Here is a 19,200-nt window from a genome sequence, read left to right as displayed (position 1 = left end):
TTTCAGGTCGATGGAGCGCCATGTGAAGTTGATGCTCTCCCGTCCTCGATTCCCGCGATGTCTAATGCTCGAAGCACCCCATTGAGGCTGCCCTGGACGAAGCTGCCCCAGAGGCGACGAGGGGGGGTTGTGTCGTCGATGCAAAGATAGAGTTCGCCGCAGTCACTCTGAGATTTGATGAGCGTTCCGTAACCTCCATCTACGTCCCAGGGATCTGGCCCTCCTGGTTTGTTGTCATCGCCGTCAGAGTCATAATAAACAGCAGCAGCAGCCTTAGCAGCGGTGGGAGAGGCAGTGGCATCGGCAGCAGGAGAAGTCGGGGGAGCCGAGAAGTCAAGAGGACCGCTTGGAGTGGCAGAAGGAACACCTCTGTGAGTACTCGCAGCTCCAGCCTGCTGAGCAACCTCTTGAATAGACTCGCGGGCATTGTTTGGATTCATCATTGTAGGTGCGTCAACTGGTCATCACTGGAAGGAATAGCAGAGCTTGCCATCGTGTTGAAGGTGCGTTATTATGTTGAATCGTGACTTGGACCAACACGTGATGACAAGGCTGTCAGGTGCGAAAGGGTCTCAATACTTCCGAATGAAGTTGGTATGTTTGTTCACCGTAGAGATCCGCTAGAATGACATAAGACCGGCTCAGTTTTCGAACTGTTTCCCGCTCGCTCCGGTTGTGAACTGATGAAGGACAAGACTTCACTGTCGATTATTGTCTAGAGGGCGCGTGAAGATGTCTTCCACTTGTTGAAGCACGAAACTGAACGCCTTGGACATCAACCAAGAAGCCGTTGCCTAGAGACCCAAGGTACCGTCTTGTTGCTATGACAGAAAAAGTGTGAATTTGAATCAATGAGAAGGAGGGAGGAGAGGTAGGGAGATGATACAGGTTAAATGAAGGGCTTTGCAGTATCATTGTATTTGGGGTGTTGGGCACGAGATATCGCGGCCGCACCCCCTTTCAACCTCCAACTGCCAACGGAGAGTTGTTGTCTTCTGATTGGTGTCCTAGATGAGTTTGCTCATGTTTGCTAGCAATTTAATATATCGAGCACATGTCAGCAAGTCCAGGCTTCCCAGTGGCTAGTTGCGAGTGTGTGCTGGAGGCAGACAAAGAATGATCTGCATACAGGGTATACTATCCGCCTGGTAGGTCCGTAATGCGGCTGTTGGAGACTTGCATCTCTCGGAATCTACCAATTGTTATTACCGATATACTCGCTAGAACAGGATCTCGGCCTTGCCACATGGAGATGGCGCGGCGGTGTGACTGAGCGACAGTTTTTCACCATCTGGTCTCCATCTGTAAAGCTTTGATTATGTTTGTTATCTGCGCTATCTGTAATAACCCGCACCTGGGCCACCAGTGACGCTCGCAGGTCTTGCATTATAAGCCTGGTACTGAGGACTGGTGGATGCGGCCGAGAATACCGGATAAGCCGAGCTCTGAGGAAGTGGCGTAATTGGCCGGTCTCCCTGAGTTGTGGGTGGGCCAGCCGTCGGGACTGGTGGAGGGCCGTGAGATGGAGGTGCTTGATAATCATACGGTGCTCCTCCTGGGCCACCAGGCGCGGACGGTGGTGGATATGCTGGTGTATTTGGTTGGTGGGGTGGAGCTCCCGCAAATGGCGGAGGAATTCCTGGCTGTGATTGTAGAGGTGCTTGCTGTTGGTGAAGGGCAGGAAGATCCTCAGTCGAATAGTTGGAGGGCGAATAATCCTTGACATCGTCTTGCTGTAGCTGTTGGACGTTTGGAGGTTGAACACTTGGATAAGGTTGATGGCCTGGGCGAGAGCCATCTTGTTGTGTTGGAGGTGGACCGTAGGATGTATTCATCTCTGGCGGAGGGTAAGGGGCATATGAATCTGGCTGTGACTGCCGACGGGCAGCATGGAGGTTAGGAGGAGGATACTGGTTGGATGGAGTATGGCTTTGAGGGGGGGGCGAGGCTATTGGATATGGTGGTTGAAATCCTGGCTGGTGCTGAGGTTGATTATATGGTACAGCATTGTTCGGTGGTTGTCCATCTAAAACTTGTTGTTCAGAGTAATGTTGACAGATCAAGGCGGTTCCATATTTACCTGGAGTGTAGTATCTCTGGGGCGGATAGCCTGACCCAGCTGCACTTGCGCCATATCCATATGCTGCAGGACTAGGTCTGGCATATGCATGTGCTGATTGTGCCATAGATGTCTCCAAAAGTGCCTCGTAGTCCCGTCGAGCTTTGATGAATTTCTCGTTGAGTTGCTGGAAATCATCTGTAGTACGTGTCAGCATGCAGCATATCTATTTGACAGAGCGGGACGTTCAAACCTTTCTTCTGCGTATATTTGCCGATCAGCTCAATAAGTTTAGGGCGAATAGCCAAGGTACTGTGGTAGAGCTCGGTAATCTCCTCGTTGTCCCGGACATTTGTGTCACCAGTGCTGGTGGACAGTAAAGCCAGTAATTTTTCGACATTCTTGATTTGACCAAAGACCTCGGCTTCTGTTTGTGCCTCTCTTTGTAGTTCGTCTGGGGTTGGGTCTTGTAGTTTTTCAACATAATTGAGGGGAAAGATGCCTGTTTGGCCACGAAGAGACCCCTTCCACCAATCCTTGTACACCGACTCCAGCACTGCGATCACATCGCCTTTCCGGAACTGTAGCTCACCAGGTTCAGAAGGCTGGAAATCAAAGAGTGCTCGGACTCTGGAAACTGTAGCGGCTGTCGTACCCGACGATATCGGATGTGAGCCACCCGAAGGGGTGCCTGAGGTCGATTGGGCTGAGAGCTCTGCAGCACCAGGTTGTTGACTACTCGAGGGGGCGGCTTTGTCTTGGATGGACAGTCGCAGGGCCATTTGCAGCTCTTCCTCTTCTTTCTGCCTGTCATAGTCCGTGATTTGTTTCTTTACGGGAGCCTGGGGAGGCTGCAGGTTGGGATCTAAAGCTGCGTCAGTTTCTTGTCGACAAGTGGTGCACAGTTGGTGGGCGCACTCTGTGCTTTCAATCTTTGATATGCTTGCTCCATTATGCCGAGTTCGGTGTTAGACGCGAACATCTTTGTCCATTCTTCCATCCGCTCCAAGATCTTCGACTTGACTTGCTGATGAGTATTCTGTAAAGTGTCAGTGAGTTGGTGCGAGTGCTCTCTGAATGTGCCTACTCTGTCGTTTGCTAGTCGTAGAAGAGCGTCCGTGAAACTTCTGGAAGCCAATTCTCTGTGCATGGCAACGCCGCAGTTCTGTGACAGGGCGTTTCCCAGCTCGAGAGTGTAAAGCTGAACGTTGGCATTGCGATGTGCGAGCCGTTTGATCATGGCAGCGACGACATCCTTGCTCCCGGTGTCGCTGGAGCTGACTTTGTCACACACGTCAAGGATGTATTCCCAGTTCTCGGACGTGAGGTTCTCGTCAGTCGCTTTGGCTAGGAGGATGGTCAATACAGGGCACAGTCAGGCTCTTATCCAATCTGCTTACCGACGGCATCGTCAAAGATGTTCTGTTGGGCCCGAAACATGACCGGTATGTTGTTGAAGAGTAGATCGATTACAGCAGAACAGGATGATATAGGAATGGCTATCAAAGCATTCGGACAAGACCTCGATGATGTGTATGGTTATGCGAACAGCACCAAAGGCACCAAACCTCGTCTGAATCTTGGAGACTGGGACAGCCGCAATGAAGCGCAGCCTAATAACGGGCGCTGGTGACGAAAGAGAGTGGCGGGCCTTCCTCAGGCTCCACCATGCGCCACTTTGAGCTCACGGCACAGCCACATCAGGCACGTGACAGCCGTGAGGACTACGATTCACGAATAGGTGGTTCGAAGAACCAGAAGTACTACGAGTACAAGGGGTAGCATTGTCACTGGTGACGACTGCCAGGCATTGGGGAATCTTTGGGTTTTAGCAACTTTGTTGTATTGCGTAATAGGCCTGGAAACAGCACCATTTGGTATTCGAAAGCTCGGTGGTAAAGGTGTGCTTTGCTCTTGCTCAGCCTCTACACATGGAGGCTCATAATTTCTGGCCCTTCAGGACATGGAAAACCTATCTCGGAACTCCTGTGCTTCCTTGCACTAGATGTAACTTTGAGACTCTCGTCGCTCATATCGAACCGAATTCCCCTTGCGCCTGTTCGTGTCATCATCATCGCATTGCAGAAGGTCATGAAAATTGTTGTTAAGCGCGTACCACATATCTCTTCCCAGGGCATCAGATGAAAAATAGATCCGTCCCTTCAGAGATCTATTGTAACGGTTGGAAGGCAATGTCGACGCTGTGTCCTTGTATGGCCTAGAGCAATCTAGTTGTGTATTGCCGTGCTCATATCGATGACCGAGAAGTCGACTAGTAAACAATGGCTTTGATCGTACCAGCTCTCTGAGTCTGGCCAAAAGTGATCTGTCAAAGCAAAATTATTGTTACAGATTAATGGTCGAAAGAGGGCAGGGGTTAGTTGCCTCTAGTGGCCTTTTCTGCAGCCCTGCTCTCTCTTGCAGATTGCACAAGAGGTGCGAGACTGGGAAGTGGTGCGCAACACCTCATAAAATCGTGCTAGGTACGTGATCAGCGCATGGCAGCTATTGCAACGATGAAAGACTTACATGAAGAAGATCATGAGCACTTGCTCGTTTCTCCGGTTCCACTTTCAGAGCGAAATGCAAGAAGTCCCGGAAGACGCCAGACAAGGCCGCTTCGTCCTTTATACGCGGGGTTCCGTATTTGGCAATCAAGTATAGAGCTCGCAACGGTGACTCTGTCAAGTATGGCGGCTCTCCTTCTATCATCTCAATCGCCATGATACCCAAACTCCAGATATCAACTTTGCGGCCGTATTCTTTGCGTGTCACCACTTCTGGTGCCATCCAATACGGTGTGCCCACCATAGTAGTACGCTTGTTTTGCGAGTCATTGATTTGTGCGCAGAAGCCAAAATCGGTCAACTTGATGTCGCCTCGTTCCGATAAGAGGATGTTGTCGGATTTGATATCGCGATGGATGACGTTCTTGGAATGGAGATGCTGTAAACCGTACAATGTCTAAGACACCAAGTCAGTACTCATCTCACCGCAATCGGCTGAGATACTCACTTCTCTGCACACTGCAGCAATTTGACCTTCGCTCATGACGTTGAAAGTGACCACATCAGTAAGGCTGCCACCTTGCATATATTCCATCACGACCCAAAGATCTCCATCATGCAAATAACTGTCTATGAAATTGACAATGTTCTTGTGCTTGCTATCCTTCATCACAATGATCTCATTGATGATCAGATCCTTCTTTGGCTGCTGTTCCAGATTCATCTGTTTGATCGCCACGCATCTCTTGCTGCCACTCTCAAATGCAGTGAAAACGCCACCAGATGCACCTTGGCCAATCTTGCTGAGGTTTGAATATTTTAGCGTTGGATCTCCTGGACTGCAAATTGCCTTTAGCCGAGCGGTTACATCAATAATGTTGCTCTGTTGACGCTTGGCACGAGGTCGTGGTCCTGGGACCGGTCCTACTTTGGTCAATTGCTGCTGGGCCTGGATAATTGCCGGATCTGTTGCACCTCCATATTGAAGTGGTGGCACATGAGGCGTAACCTGCATCATCTCAGGCACAACTTTGGGAGGGACTTCGGGTGCGCCCTGTTCGATCTGTCGTTGACTTCGGCTGCGGTCAAGTTGCTTGCTTTGGATGGCTTGCTGGGCCAGTGCCATGGCATGTTCCTGTTGTTGCTGATACTGACCGGGTGACTGAATGGCTGGTTGTGTACGAGGGGGCGCGGGTGCTGAAGCTGTTGCAGGGCTTTTTGAATTTGAGCGGCTTCGTGATTCATCCTGAGTCGGAATAGGAGAGACTGCTGCTGGTTGTGGAGGGACGGTGGTGAGTTGTGGTGTTGACTGCTCTAAACTAGGGCGCAGTGGTAGGTCTCGCGAGAGAGGAGGGGGTGGTGCGGGCCGGTTGGGGGCCATATCGCGAACATTCTGTACAGGAGGTTTGGGTGCAGGGCGTTGTGGCATCATGAGGACCGTCTGGGTCTGCGCGGGCCTGATCATGGCACTAGCAGGAGGTTTGTTTGGGATGGGAGGTGGCGCTCTCGGATTCTCAAAGCTCCCTTCGTGGTTCTGAGGGAATCGTGGACTGGCGGGAGGAGATATAACACCAGTAATGGGGGAATGTGCGTTTGAACTGCTTCCGTTGTTAGGCGTGCCGGGGCTCTGATAACTTCCATTGCTACTCTGAGGTGAATCAGAAAGCTTTGCATGGTCGAACTTTTGCCAGATACCATCGTCTTGGCCACCGAAATTGCTCTTGTAGGTTTCGACGATGTTGACCATCATCTGGGGATTCTGTTCCTGCTCATTTTTGGAGATGCCGCTGTCTGATAGAATTCTCTGCCAGTCCGCGGGGAGTCCCTGAAGGAAGGTTAGGAAAGCGAAGTGAAGACGCAACGGCGAAGGAAGACTTACCGTAAACTGCCCGGTCTGATTGTCATAGCCTACATGGATCATATGCATGGGGTTCTCTGGGGCGGAGATTTTGATGGTTCGAGGAGAGCCGAGCATGTTGTTGACGAAGCTTGAAAAGCCACTCTTCTTCCTCAAGGGGCCAGGAGGCTTTGAGGGCTGAGTCTCACCAGAGAAACGCTTGGGGCTGAGGATGCCATTTTCCGACTTGGGAGGGGTGACTTCCATCATGGTGATGCCTCCAGGACCAATGGTCTGCGAGTTGCGCAGTGGATGGTATCGTAAATCAGAAATGATGTTGTTCTGAGTTAATGGTGCCGGTAGTTGTCGCTGCTCATCCTGTGATACAGCGGTCTGGAAGGACAGAAGAAGACCTGAAGCGTCAAATGGCGCACCGATCAAGTCCTTGTGAGGATCATCTGAGGTTTGTAGAGTGATGGGCAGAGGTTGTGGGCTGCGGTAGCCGTGAAAGGTGGATGGAAAGTAGTCAGCGGAGGGGATGACGGGAGAATGTGCTGCACTGATGTGCTCGAGAGAAGAAGAGGACGAAGCGAACGCGCTGGAGTGAGTTCTCTGGTGAGGGTCGCGGGCAGGGTGGGCGGCGACGTCGTTGTTTCGAGGGTATGGTGACGGAGCTGACGGGGCTCGTTGGAGGGTGCTTTGAGACTGGGGTTTGCGAAGAACACTGTGGGAGGATGAAGGATATGCAGAGGGAGGAGGATTCTTGGTTAAAGTGGCTCGACGACGTTTGGTTCCTGTTGCTGTAGTATGGATATCTGAGTCCATAATCATCAAGCTGGCAGGTGTCGGGGGGGATGATGGTGGTAGATCGATCGGTGCCAGTGTATCTGGAGTTGGCAGGCAGGGAGGGCAGCAGGGCAGCAGGGCAGGCACGGGAGGGCGGTGCCAGTCACTGTTAGTGGGAGTGGGTTGGGCTTAGTTAGTAGCAGTCGCTGCACGGTCCAAGTGCAAAGTGCAGGTGCGAGTGTGCCGGTGCCAGGTGGAGGTTGTGTGAGGGTGGTACTGGTAGCACTCCGTAAAAGCGCAAGGCCAAGGGCCGAGGGGCTCTTGCCTTCCCACTGCCAGCCAGAAACAAGCTTGCACGGTGGCGCTTAATTAAAGTCTCCCCGAGTTCCAAAGTAAGCGCGAGCCTGTGACAGCCGCACCTTCGCTCAATTCCCAGGCAGTTTTATGACAGGAGGGTGAGGGTGGTGTAAGGCGCACGAAATTAACGGTCCGTCATTGCACTGCAAAGGAATCAGGACGTGAGAATTACGAGCAGGTGTGGACAAGGAGACACGGTGCCAGAGACGTGGCAGTTGGTTCAAGTAAGAACAGTCAAGACCAGCATCCGAGTCCAAGCCAGGAAAGCCACGAATGGGCAGGGAAAGCCACAGGCCAACCATCCGGTCGCCCAACCGGCCTGCCTGAGATCGACAAGCCCACTCAATCACTTGCCGGGACTTTTTAGACCACAACTTCAGTTTGGTTGATTTTACCACGGAGAGTGGTTTTCTTTAGCTTGGTGTTTCTTATACTCCCTACTCCGTATGTAGCCCTGGAAGGCCACCAAGTGCAAGGAAGAGCACTGTGGAGTTCTAACCACACCACCAAAGACATCGGATGCTCCTACCGGGCAGATAGTCCCATGTACGGAGTCCAGTTGGCTTTGCATGTTATAGAATACTAGAACACAAGATAAAACCTGAATAACGAACAACAAGCAATGGCCGGCGGCGCCCAAGATGGTTGGTTTGTGAGTATGACTGGTACGAGGACGCTTGTCAAACGGTTGACCTGCAGGAGGCTTGGGTGACTTTTCAGACAATGAGTAGCAGAGTGCCAGTCCAGAGCCAGAGAAGGTGGCCCACCAGTGGGTGGCCAGGACGAGCCAGCAACACCCAGCCGCCGTAGTTCATCACCTGCTGGGTCGGGTCTTGTCACTACATACTACGAGTCTACGACTGCAGTTGATTGAATAATGCTGGTCAATGGTGCCAGAGGTGGATAGAAATAATCTGACCCACTGGTGAAGCCTTTGTGTCTTTGGCCTGGTCGGTGCCTGACCCGGCCACGATCCAAGACACAATCGATAACAACGCGTAACCGAGCTATCGATCGATCCGGATAGTCAAACAGCAATCATCGGTATCCGTACAGATACATTCTCGTTCTGTAAACCATATGATACTCAGTCGCTTAGACACCTGCGGAGTCCGGAGGCGCTACAGGACTACCTAGGTAGATATGTATCTCTGGAGGCTCATACCATAGACAGTTAGGAAGTTCTACTATATACAGTACACGATATGAACGCTGATCCTAATGCACTGCCGCCACCACTGCCACCTCCACGTGCCAACAGCGCCAATCCCCCGCCGGTTTCTGGCTTCTGGCGTGGTCCGAGGGTCCTTTATTTGGAGTCCACGGATGAGAGCATCCAAGTTGCAGGCAACAACAATAATCATGCGCATGGAGCAGTCATCAACAATTACCACAATAACCCCAAGCCTTTGCTTTATGCAACGCAGTTGCCTTTCCAATCCACCGGATTCAATAGCAATATTTTCCGAAATGATAATTGACAATTCAAATCCACTTCTGTCTCCACCAACCCTTGGTAACTAGACCGTGAGATGTGCTCCGTAGTGTGTCATTGTCCACAGCCCCTCCACATAACATGGATCAATCCTGGACTTCTCGCACAACCTGAAACATGAGAAGGCGCAAGGGTTTTTTGGGGCAAATTTTCCTGTACTGACAGAGCTTGGACAAGCAACAAAGTTCCTGGCCCATAGGCCTCTTCACGCCGACACGGTGGGAATTCTATTGCTATCAAGGACGGCTCAGGACCCCTGGCTCGAATACATTACCACATTGTGGTTGATGCTTCCTGGCCTCACCACGAATACTAGAATATTACCTCGTCCGAGTACTCCATACTCCGTACTTGAGACAACAAAGATCGACTCCCCTTCGGGAGCTTGGATGAGATATCCGCGATCTTGCCCTCTCATCGCCTAATCTCAAGCGAAATTCCATGGTGTGACTACCATATTCGCTTAGCGACCATTTCATATCGCTTGACCTTGTCAAAACTCTCCACTCCCATTCCCTTCTCCTTCTCCTTTTGCTGTTTTTGTTTATCTCGCTCCTCCCTTTCGCGCAGTGCTCGCATCCCCGATGGGTCATCTTCATAGATCCAGCGTCGTTTGTCCTCATCAACCTCCACAACACCCCACCCTCCCACTCGCCGTCCCCCTTCAACAGTGTGCACCGAGCTTTTCTCTCGCTGTTTCATTGTTCGGTACCGCGACCTAGCAAATGCCAACAAGAGCATCCCAAGCACAAGTTTACAAGCCAACAGCACTAGGAAGATCAGGAGAAATGTGAGCACAGTAGTCATATGTGTAACCAATCTCGAGCCGGTAATCACCGCAGGGATCGCTCGAATAATGTCATCAACCGTCTTGGAGATCGCCGCCCCCGTCGTGGTCGGTATGTTCGACCTCGATGTCGAATACTGCGCGTGGATGCTAGCCAGACTGGTAGATGAGGTAGGCGGCGTCGAAGGAACCCACGCCGCCATGAACATTTGGTACGTTTGCACACTCGCTCGGATGAGAAGGCAACTCAAGGGTATCACAGGCAACCCCAGTCGCTTGGTAAGGTTTTGGTCCCCGAATGCGTTCGTGTAATAGTCTTTCGCGAGAACGTCCAAGAACCGGTCGTAAATCTCAGGTCGCGTGTTATTGAATTTGTTAATGTACGCGTGTTTGATCCAATCCACCAACATTTCCGATCCAAGAACGATGAGGAATGGCCCAAGAACCTGGCTGACCGCAGGGACATACGAAGTTATCGATTCCACTATGGCTGGCACCAGTGTAAATGATCGTGGGAGAATCGAGCTCGCCGAATTGGGAGGTGTGGCCTGAGCGATTGACGCACTTCCGTTGACACCCGTCGTTGCTGATGGGCTACCAGAGAAGGATGGCGTGAACGCCGCAGACCCCAGTCGCGGCAGCAGTGCTCCGGTCTCCACGATGTTGCGTGAGGCTATGATGACAAGCATGTGCCAGAGCTGGAACCGTTCAACCACATCAGCACATGTCAGTTGAAACAGGTTTTCTTTCTCAAACTTCTTAAACACTGTCGATTTGATCTCCACAAACTGATTTGACATCAGAAGGGTTATGAGCGCATTCGAGTACGAGTTGACTGCAACATTGAGAGTGATGACCTGGAAAAAGAGTGCTGTAGAATGGATGACAGTGTATGTGAGGGCAAGAATGAACAGCCACAATGGACGCAAAACCTTGCTGTGGCCATCGGGTTTCCTCTCCAACGCCTCCCGCGAGAAGAGGCACTCGAGCACATCCTGCCCAATCGCCGAAAACAGCCGGTCACAAACTTCAAGCAGATTATAGATGACATATAGTTTGATTGCCGCCTGCCCCCGAATCCAGTGGTACATCCGACTGGCGTCCAGTCTGAGGAGGATCAAACAAGTGCATATGATGAGCAATCCCTTGAGCATATCTGCTTTATCATCGGGAAGCAGTGTTGAGGGCACTGATTTGGTCCGTTGGTGGTGTCTGTTTGGCTTGCGGTGCTGAGACAAGCCATGGCCGAGAGCTGGCTGCTCGCTTGATTCCGCCGCAGATGATTTTCGACTTGCAGTGGGAACCACACTGCTCCGACGCCTTCTCCACATTCTGCCTGTTCCATTGTAGACAAAATTAGACACAAAATTGATCTCCTTCATCAAATTCGTGATCCATGATTGCCCAAGAATGTAAAATGATTTGAGTAGCCGCAGCGGCAGAATAGTGAACGTGTAGAGCCAGGCATCGAGACATGCGAGAGTCCCAAACCATAACACGCCCTCAAGATGTGGAGGTAGCATCAAGAAATTGACCAACCTCTCGATCTTCACTCGAGAAGATTCATACGGAAAGTCATTGCTCGCAGCTCGATGAATGTAGAGTTGAGACGGACGTTGCGAAGAAAGTTCGAGCTGCAGATAAGTGGCCATGGATAGGGGAGGAAGTGGAATCGACGAAGGCATCGGAGAAGGAAGGGGCCTTCCCGATGAGGAATACCTTCTGCTATCGGTTATATCTTGACGGGACGCAGAGTCCGGAGGCTTCAGACTTGGTCGCGGCCGCTCATGCTTCGGAGGAGACTGTGGACTCTTGATCGAGTTTGGAGTGGACAACGCTCGTTGAGGTGCCCACGGTCTGAGACCTGGACTTGTTGAAGTTTGACTGGGGCGATTGTTGGTTTCTATAGTGAGGTGACGAGACCTCCTGACATCGGCTTGCTCAGTAGTGACTGTGCTGCTTTCCGGTGACATCGCCTCGTCTCTGTTCGCCAGAGCTTTGCTCGACATATCCTGCGGGCCACTAGACCCAACAAGTGTCTGAGAAACATCTTGCGAAGGACGCTGGGCGATTGGTCTTACCGGCAATGACTCTGGAGCGGACGTCAACCATTGCAATTGATCGGCCGATAGCTTAAGCACACGATCCTCCTTGTCTTCCAGCAGTACGTTCGAAACGTCTTCAAGTCCATCAGTGACAAGAATCTGAGGAGAGACATCACTGCCATGCGAGTGACGCATGGGGCTTGCAGTACGTCTGGAATGTTTGTCAAATACAATGGCGCCATTGACGATGGGCAGCATGGCTTTCCTCTTGGAGATGCTGTCATCTTCTGCATCCTGATTACTGGTGCTTGTATCGTATTGCTGTGATATGGAAGGCGGTGTAGGCTGTGGTTTCGCCAGGTCTACCTCTTGATAATCGTTCACATTCTGCGTCTGATGCAACTCGTTGCTGATCTGACGACGGTGATCTTCGTAAGACTGTTGCCCGCGTAATTGCAGGCCAAAAGGGTCCGTAGGGGTAATGGCAGCGAGTTCTGTCATAAGGTCACGATCCGCAGGAGGTTTGTCGACATGAGACACATCGTTATTTGCAATGGCAGAGCCATTCATCTTGACTCGAGGATGTGGTTGTACAACAACTCGCCATTGTTCACAGCGGATTGCATCAGCAGTGTCAGGCTGGGGTCTAGTACTAAGTCCACGCTTTCAAGATCATGAAAGTCTTCAAGGACACACTGCTTTGTTTGATTTAAGAGTAGTATAAACTCGGAATGATGGGAACGCAGGCCAACGACCTAGCGCTACGTTGGAGCAAATTTCCCCCAAGCCGCCAAAACCCGGAGCTGCCTAGTATGCTCTATGCTCCGCCCCATCTAGACCCTGGTTTGCACTCGCATCGTGTGACCAAGAGCCAACCAACCACTTCCAACAGTCGCCTTCCTTGCCAACTTATCGCTTCTTACAAAGGTACATTCATACATAATTGCTCTACCAAGTGAAGGTCCTCCAAGTTTGGCCAACTGTTTCTGCTCAAAGTCTTACATATGAGCCCTTGTGAACAGCTGTCCTAGCAGAAACGACTTCCGACCGGTAGCATACCCGATGCGGCTCATCAGATGTATAAATTATAACTGGTGATCGATGCTTCACTCACTGTACTTCAGAGCCTCCCCCTTGCTATGTTCTGACATTTAGCACTGGATTGACATGAACTAGTCCTTTGAGTTGATGAGGCCATTCCTCAAGTCGTCTTGAAATGGACCAAGAACAATTCTCAGGATGGAGCCCTCCAAGAGACGATTTAGAAGGCTTGATTACTTCTTTTAACTCACCTCAACCAATCTCAGGGAGAAATGCTACTTCGTGGAGTGATGAAGGCGCTGCCGACTCCTCGGTCCCATCTTCACAATACTTTGGCCAGGCAGGATCTTCAGGTATCAACAGACCGCCGTCGCAGCACGCTAATAGTGCCTCGCTGCCATTCAGGCCATCGCAGAGACGAGTAGTTTCAGCCAATCAGGTTCCTTCGGTTGGTTATGGTGAAATGGCTACCACTCCTACTTCTTTCGATCCTCCTCTTCGTTCGATCTTTGTCTCAGGCCCACCTACGGCTTCTGTATCTGCAAACACCGCCCAAGCGTCTCTAAGCACTACTATGGCATCAAGCAGCTCGAACCCTGTAGCAGCTCTGACAATTGCTGGTGGCAATCGGCGGATGAACATTCGCCTGGGAGACATTCCGCCTTCTATGACCCCGTCGGCAACGACCAACAGGTATTCCTTACTACATCTGGAGAAGGACGTCGACGATCCAACAGCAAGTACAGTCGGTACATCTTTCGATGGCGCTACTACAAATACATCCGCAGCACTTACACGTTTGTTTGTTGCCAGCGATGGCACGAGCCCTGGCGCCACTTCCAGGGGACCCTCTCATCTTCATGCAGCCTCGGGAGCGAGCCGAAGTAATGGCGACACATCTACTTTGAGCGGGCATTTGCTCCATCATGGATTTGAACAAGGCAGACACTCAGATATCACAATTAGAGCATTTGGAAGGAGCTATAGGCTGCACAAATTGCTCCTTGACCGTGTGCCATACTTTTCATCCGCATTCAGTGGGTCGTGGGCTGAAAGCCTGGCACAAGAGATGGCTATTGTGCCAGAGGAAATAGATGCCAATATTACACAGAATGCGTTCGAATTGGCCTTGAAAAGGATTTACGGCACGCAATTCCCAGAACAGGAAGAAGACGAGGCCATTGGATTGTTTGCCACAGCCTGTTGGCTTGATATGCCCGAGCTAGTGGACTCTTGTGTGGACTCAATCTTACGTCAAATGCAGCCAGGTACACTTCACAGCCTTATCAAGCTTGTGACCTACAACTTTTACGGCAAAGCTGGAGATCGCATATTAGCCTCAGCCAAAGCCATGCTGTGCAGAGATGGATGGGAAATGCCCTATGAGTATTGGGATGAGATTCCCTCCGAAATCATTCGCGAGACTGTGGGCGGCGACCCTTTCTTCGTGCCTGGCGAATGGGACCGTTGGTACTTAGTGGTAAAGCTTTTGAACCGTCGGTTGAGAGCTAAAGCCGTTGAGAATGGCCTCGTTTCTCCGGGAGGACGCTACCTTGTCCCAAAGCCTAATAGTCTTCGGTTTTTTGCGGTGAGATTCGATACGACATATAGGCATTCCGGACACAATCGGTATGTATCAGAGAAGGATGAAGCTTGGATTACGCTTTATACATCACCTGAAATTGGCCCTCTTCTGGTGTTACTGGATGAAGGCATTCACTACGTTCATTTAAGGTTCGAACAGCTGCAACAGATTCGAAGTCAGAGAGATATTTTGGGTGTCCCTGTTCTGCCGGAAAAGGTGATTTCAGATGCCCTCTGGATGTCCATGGAACTCAGACAAAGGGTGCTCAATGCCAGGGACAGCGATGTTGAACTTGGTCTGAGTGAAGCGGCCGAGGAGATCGAAGATGCCGACTATCGATCGGAACAAAAGGCCTCCTCTAACAAAGGCAAAGTGCGAGAGTCTTCATTCGAGAATCCGAGTGAAGGCTCGAATGAGATGGAATCAGGGTCGTGGGATGGCAATGGCAAACCCAGGAAATTTTGGATACCTACGCATGATGTTTCATGTATAATGGGTGGCACTAGAGAAGCAACTCTGGCTGCCAATTCGACGAGCCTTGCTGAGTGGAGTACTCATGCAGCCAGGCTATCTGCAAGTCTTGAACCGACCGATGTCGCTTGGGCCCTTGACTTCAATATCGGAAATGTGGTGGATAATGGCAGGCCACCTTCACGGGGCTATTCACCGACCTCATCGCCACGCTACAGTTACTATCCCCCCTTCCGCTTCTCAGCGGAGTTTCCGCATCCCAGAACACTGAAGGAAAAGAAGCGAGTTTACTCTCACACGGTGTGGTATGCGGGAAGTATGTGGAACCTGTATATCCAGCGTGTCAATACGACTAAAGCGCCCCAACTGGGGATATATCTGCACCGGGCGAAAGACAAGGACCCATGTGATGACCCACTCGCCCAATTTGTGCCAGCATCGGTAGACGATCGCATTGGGCAGCTTGAGCGTGAGATGCTATTGCGAAAGAATGAGCGTCGGAATCGAGGCTGGCGGACTGACGATAGTGGGCAGACAATGAACGCGGATCACGATGACGAGACCAGTCATGACTTTGCTGGTTTAGGTTACGTGGAAGGCGAGAGTGTATCTTCCGATCGTCGGGCTGGAGGCCCGGGCAGATTGCAGAAGACGTCGCAATCACCGGCATTACCTCCGGGTGAGCAGTGGACATCGTCTTCATTGATGCTTGACTCGGATGAAGAAGATGAGGAGTTGTTGCGAGTCAACAGGAAGTTCAACATTTCGGCGATCCCTCCATATATGGACGGTCGGCCCACCATCAAGACCTATTTCAAGATCTACTCACCCAGCAAAGCTGGCCGCCTACTCAGTATCTATGAGAGCGCACCAGACAAGTTTGACGTTAGCAAGAGTTGGGGTTGGAAGAGTAGCCAGATGGTGCTGGATGATGGGCTGGGGGCATGCGACACGAGCAAAACCACGAAAGACGGCAAGTTGAGGTATATGGTAGTGATAGGCAATATTTGAGTGGTTGGTTCTTTGGTATGCTTGAGGCTTATTCTAGGGGCAAGGACTTGCAATGTCCACGGCTTGCATGACCACGCTGCCCTCGAGTATTTTTTTTAGCAAGCATATGAGTAAGATATCAACACATGGCATTTCGCAGTGATGTCGGTATATCCCTTTCGATAGCATGAGACTACATTAGGACCTACCTATCTGTGTCGTTTGTTGAATGTGTGGAACTACTGATTTGTGCAGACCAGTTTTGGATACCCTCTCGATGCACACTGGACACCTACTCGTGGGTATTTGTCAGCTGATAAAACGATGGTGTTTAGCACCCTATGGTTGTGGAACATACGCGGACCTAGTAGTTTCCCAGGGAAAACTATATCCGCCCAAAGCATGTTCTAGCCCCAAGATATCTCCGCCACTGTGGTCAACTGATTTGGCACCAACGTTTACATGAGATAGACCACTAGCACAGGACTGCCGATGATGGTGTGGCAATGGGTATGTCTTCCGACTCGTATAGGAGTATTTTAAAATCGCATTGCATCACTATTAATCGGTGTAGGCGTTCTCTTCGGTAGTTTGATCAGCCAAAACAGGCAATGCAACCGCTGCAATGATGTCACCAGTACGAGGAAAGCTTCGTACTGTAATAGTTCTGGTCATACAAGGGAGGTGTACAGAGAATTCCGATGGGCGCTGCCCAAGTACCTAATAAACTACAGTGACATCCTGTGGAATTTTCTGCAATGGGATCAGGCTTCCGGAGCGGCCGGACTCTTCAAATCCCAACATGACACACTCACACCCAGGTTGTCACTCGCACCACTCGTGCCTCAGACTCCGAATGCCACTCCGTTGGCGGACAATCGTTCAGCAGCACCGAAAACATTCGGAGTCGGCTTTCTCTTCCTGGTTACGTTGGTTCTTTTGCACAAGACCAATGATTTCTTAGACGCTTTTCACTCCCGGTGGATAGCCTAGAAAAGTCAGTTTTGGCCTGGCTTAGTCAAGGCAGTATCCCATCTCGTACAGTTACATAAGATGATAATGTCTCACGCGTACACCGAGTACTGGAAAGTTCATGATATTGCTCGAAGAATGGCGATTCACCAATGATCCATTGGTGTAGCGTACCCCTCCATATTTCCCATTGAATAAATAAACATCAAGCCGTCACTCCAAATTCACTTATGAACATCTTCCATTAATTTCGTTTCTTCGCAGGCGCTCCTATCTGGAGGTTGTCATAGTCCCAAAGATATACCTTTGACAAGCCTTTGTCATTCCAACCGGTCGCCATGGGTTCTACAACGGAACATCCACTTATCATCAACAAAGGTGCTGAGGGCATCTCTTACTACACTCCAGCACAAGTCCCGCCGTCAGGAACAGCCAAAGACCCACAGCCCAGTGGCCACCCGATCCCCAAGCCATTTCAACCCTTTACCATTCGGGGAGTCACTTTCCAGAATCGTGTCTTCCTGTCGCCTCTGTGCCAATATTCTGCTCACGATGGCCACCTGACCGATTGGCATCTCACCCATCTAGGAGGAATCATCCAACGTGGACCGGGACTGACCATGGTTGAAGCAACCTCGGTTACTCCAGAAGGACGCATCACCCCGGAAGATAGCGGTCTATGGAAAGATAGCCAAAAGGGACCATTGCGAAGAATTGTCGAATTCGCTCACAGTCAGAGTCAAAAGATAGGTATTCAACTGGGTCATGCCGGTCGGAAGGCTAGCACTGTGGCTCCCTGGTTGAGCTTGGGCAACACTGCTTTAGAAGAAGCTGGAGGCTGGCCGACAGAGACCGTGGCCCCTAGCGCCATTGCCTTTCAGCCGACGTACCCTCATCCAAATGAGTTGACCCTTGAGGGCATCCAGAGGATCAAGGATGCCTATGTTGCCGCAGCCAAAAGAGCCATTGATGTCGGATTTGATGTCATCGAGATTCACAACGCCCACGGATATCTGCTGCACGAATTCCTGAGCCCTGTCAGCAACAAGCGAACAGATCAATACGGAGGCTCTTTCGAGAACAGGACCCGATTCACACGAGAGACAGTGGAAGCAGTTCGAGCCGTCATCCCCAAAGAAATGCCGCTTTTTCTCCGTATCAGCGCGGACGACTGGTTATCGGGACAAGAAGACTTCCCTGAAAGCTGGACGATAGATGATACAGTCAAGCTTGCGCCTATCCTACAGGAACTCGGCATTGATCTTCTCGATGTCAGCTCAGGAGGTGTTCACCCCTCACAGAAAATCAAGGGAGGCCCGGGCTATCAAGTGCATTTCGCCAAAGCAGTCAAGGATAAGGTTGGAGCTTCTCTAGCCGTGACTGCAGTGGGCACAATCACAAGCGGTCCCCAAACTTTGGAGATTCTTGAACGTGCAGGACTGGACGCCGTCTTTGTCGGTCGCTATTTCCAAAAGAACCCCGGACTTGTATGGACCTTCGCAGAAGAGCTCAATACTGAGATACATCTGGCGAACCAGATCAGCTGGGGTTTTGGAGGCCGCTCTATCAAGGGCAAGCATCTGGAGAAGTCGGCCTGATGAGTGGTTCTGATAGACTTATCAGGATGTGGGTTTTGTTTTTGGGAGACGAGTCATGACCTAGGCCACGAGGGTTGAGACGAGCAGGTGTAGGGGCATATGCAGCTAATAGAATGGCCTCACCACGGAGGACTAGAATTGCTTACATCCGTGGTGCTTCGTATACAATTTGAAGTTTCCATTGTTATCAGGATCTATGTAAGGCCATTTTGCATAGCTGTGAAGTGGTCAGACATATTGTGCTACGGTGCTACTATGGGGACTCTGTACTCCGTCCAAAGTACTCCAGATAGTAGTACGAGAAGGATTTATGCACGGGTCTCTGGGTGGTACTTGAACTACGAACCCGTACGAGTACTCGTAAGGAAAACGGCCAAGGATCGTGCTGACAAGCTTCGAACGGGTTCCTGCATGAGCCGATCTTTGTTAGGGGCTTGCAAGGGCCGTTGGGCGGTTGGTGCCAATGAGAGGGCCTGGAAGAGACCCAACGAGTGTTTGAGGATAAGCCCTCTCTCGGCGCCCCTCGTGCATCTGTGGGGGGGGGAGGGGGGGGCGCGCCTGCACGCGAAGCCTGCTGCGGCCTAGCGCTGTTTGAGATACGCGGCTTCTAAACTCTCTGTCAATGGCGTGTGTCTTGTTTGGTCTTTGCCTTGTGGCCTTGTGTCTCTCC

At 51.1% G+C, this 19,200-nt stretch overlaps 5 protein-coding genes across 5 annotated transcripts; 2 read left to right on the top strand and 3 right to left on the bottom strand.

The window, feature by feature from the left end:
* Positions 1-1,334: 1,334 nt before the first annotated feature.
* On the bottom strand, positions 1,335-3,499 carry A1O9_05084 (signal transducing adaptor molecule; the record flags this gene model as incomplete). Its single annotated transcript, XM_013407370.1, has 5 exons — positions 1,335-2,257; positions 2,313-2,924; positions 2,978-3,098; positions 3,147-3,406; positions 3,460-3,499. The coding sequence occupies 5 exons, from the start codon at positions 3,497-3,499 to the stop codon at positions 1,335-1,337; spliced, it is 1,956 nt and encodes a 651-aa protein (XP_013262824.1).
* A 1,065-nt stretch (positions 3,500-4,564) lies between these two features.
* A1O9_05083 (STE/STE20/PAKA protein kinase) lies at positions 4,565-7,228 on the bottom strand (the record flags this gene model as incomplete). The annotated part of the gene is made up of 3 exons (XM_013407369.1): positions 4,565-5,023; positions 5,075-6,391; positions 6,446-7,228. The coding sequence occupies 3 exons, from the start codon at positions 7,226-7,228 to the stop codon at positions 4,565-4,567; spliced, it is 2,559 nt and encodes an 852-aa protein (XP_013262823.1).
* A 2,263-nt stretch (positions 7,229-9,491) lies between these two features.
* A1O9_05082 (uncharacterized protein) lies at positions 9,492-12,443 on the bottom strand (the record flags this gene model as incomplete). The annotated part of the gene is made up of 1 exon (XM_013407368.1): positions 9,492-12,443. One exon carries the CDS (start codon positions 12,441-12,443, stop codon positions 9,492-9,494), a length of 2,952 nt encoding a protein of 983 aa, XP_013262822.1.
* A 1,045-nt stretch (positions 12,444-13,488) lies between these two features.
* Positions 13,489-15,981, top strand: A1O9_05081 (uncharacterized protein; the record flags this gene model as incomplete). The annotated part of the gene is made up of 1 exon (XM_013407367.1): positions 13,489-15,981. The coding sequence occupies one exon, from the start codon at positions 13,489-13,491 to the stop codon at positions 15,979-15,981; it is 2,493 nt and encodes an 830-aa protein (XP_013262821.1).
* Positions 15,982-17,270: 1,289 nt separating this feature from the next.
* On the top strand, positions 17,271-18,530 carry A1O9_05080 (oxidoreductase; the record flags this gene model as incomplete). Its single annotated transcript, XM_013407366.1, has 1 exon — positions 17,271-18,530. The coding sequence occupies one exon, from the start codon at positions 17,271-17,273 to the stop codon at positions 18,528-18,530; it is 1,260 nt and encodes a 419-aa protein (XP_013262820.1).
* Positions 18,531-19,200: the final 670 nt, after the last annotated feature.

This window comes from Exophiala aquamarina (genome assembly GCF_000709125.1).
Source record: "Exophiala aquamarina CBS 119918 chromosome Unknown aczIA-supercont1.3, whole genome shotgun sequence".
Classification (NCBI taxonomy): Eukaryota; Fungi; Ascomycota; class Eurotiomycetes; order Chaetothyriales; family Herpotrichiellaceae; genus Exophiala; species Exophiala aquamarina.
Note: the sequence above shows the minus strand (reverse complement) of the source record. Positions and strands in the feature narration are given on the sequence as shown.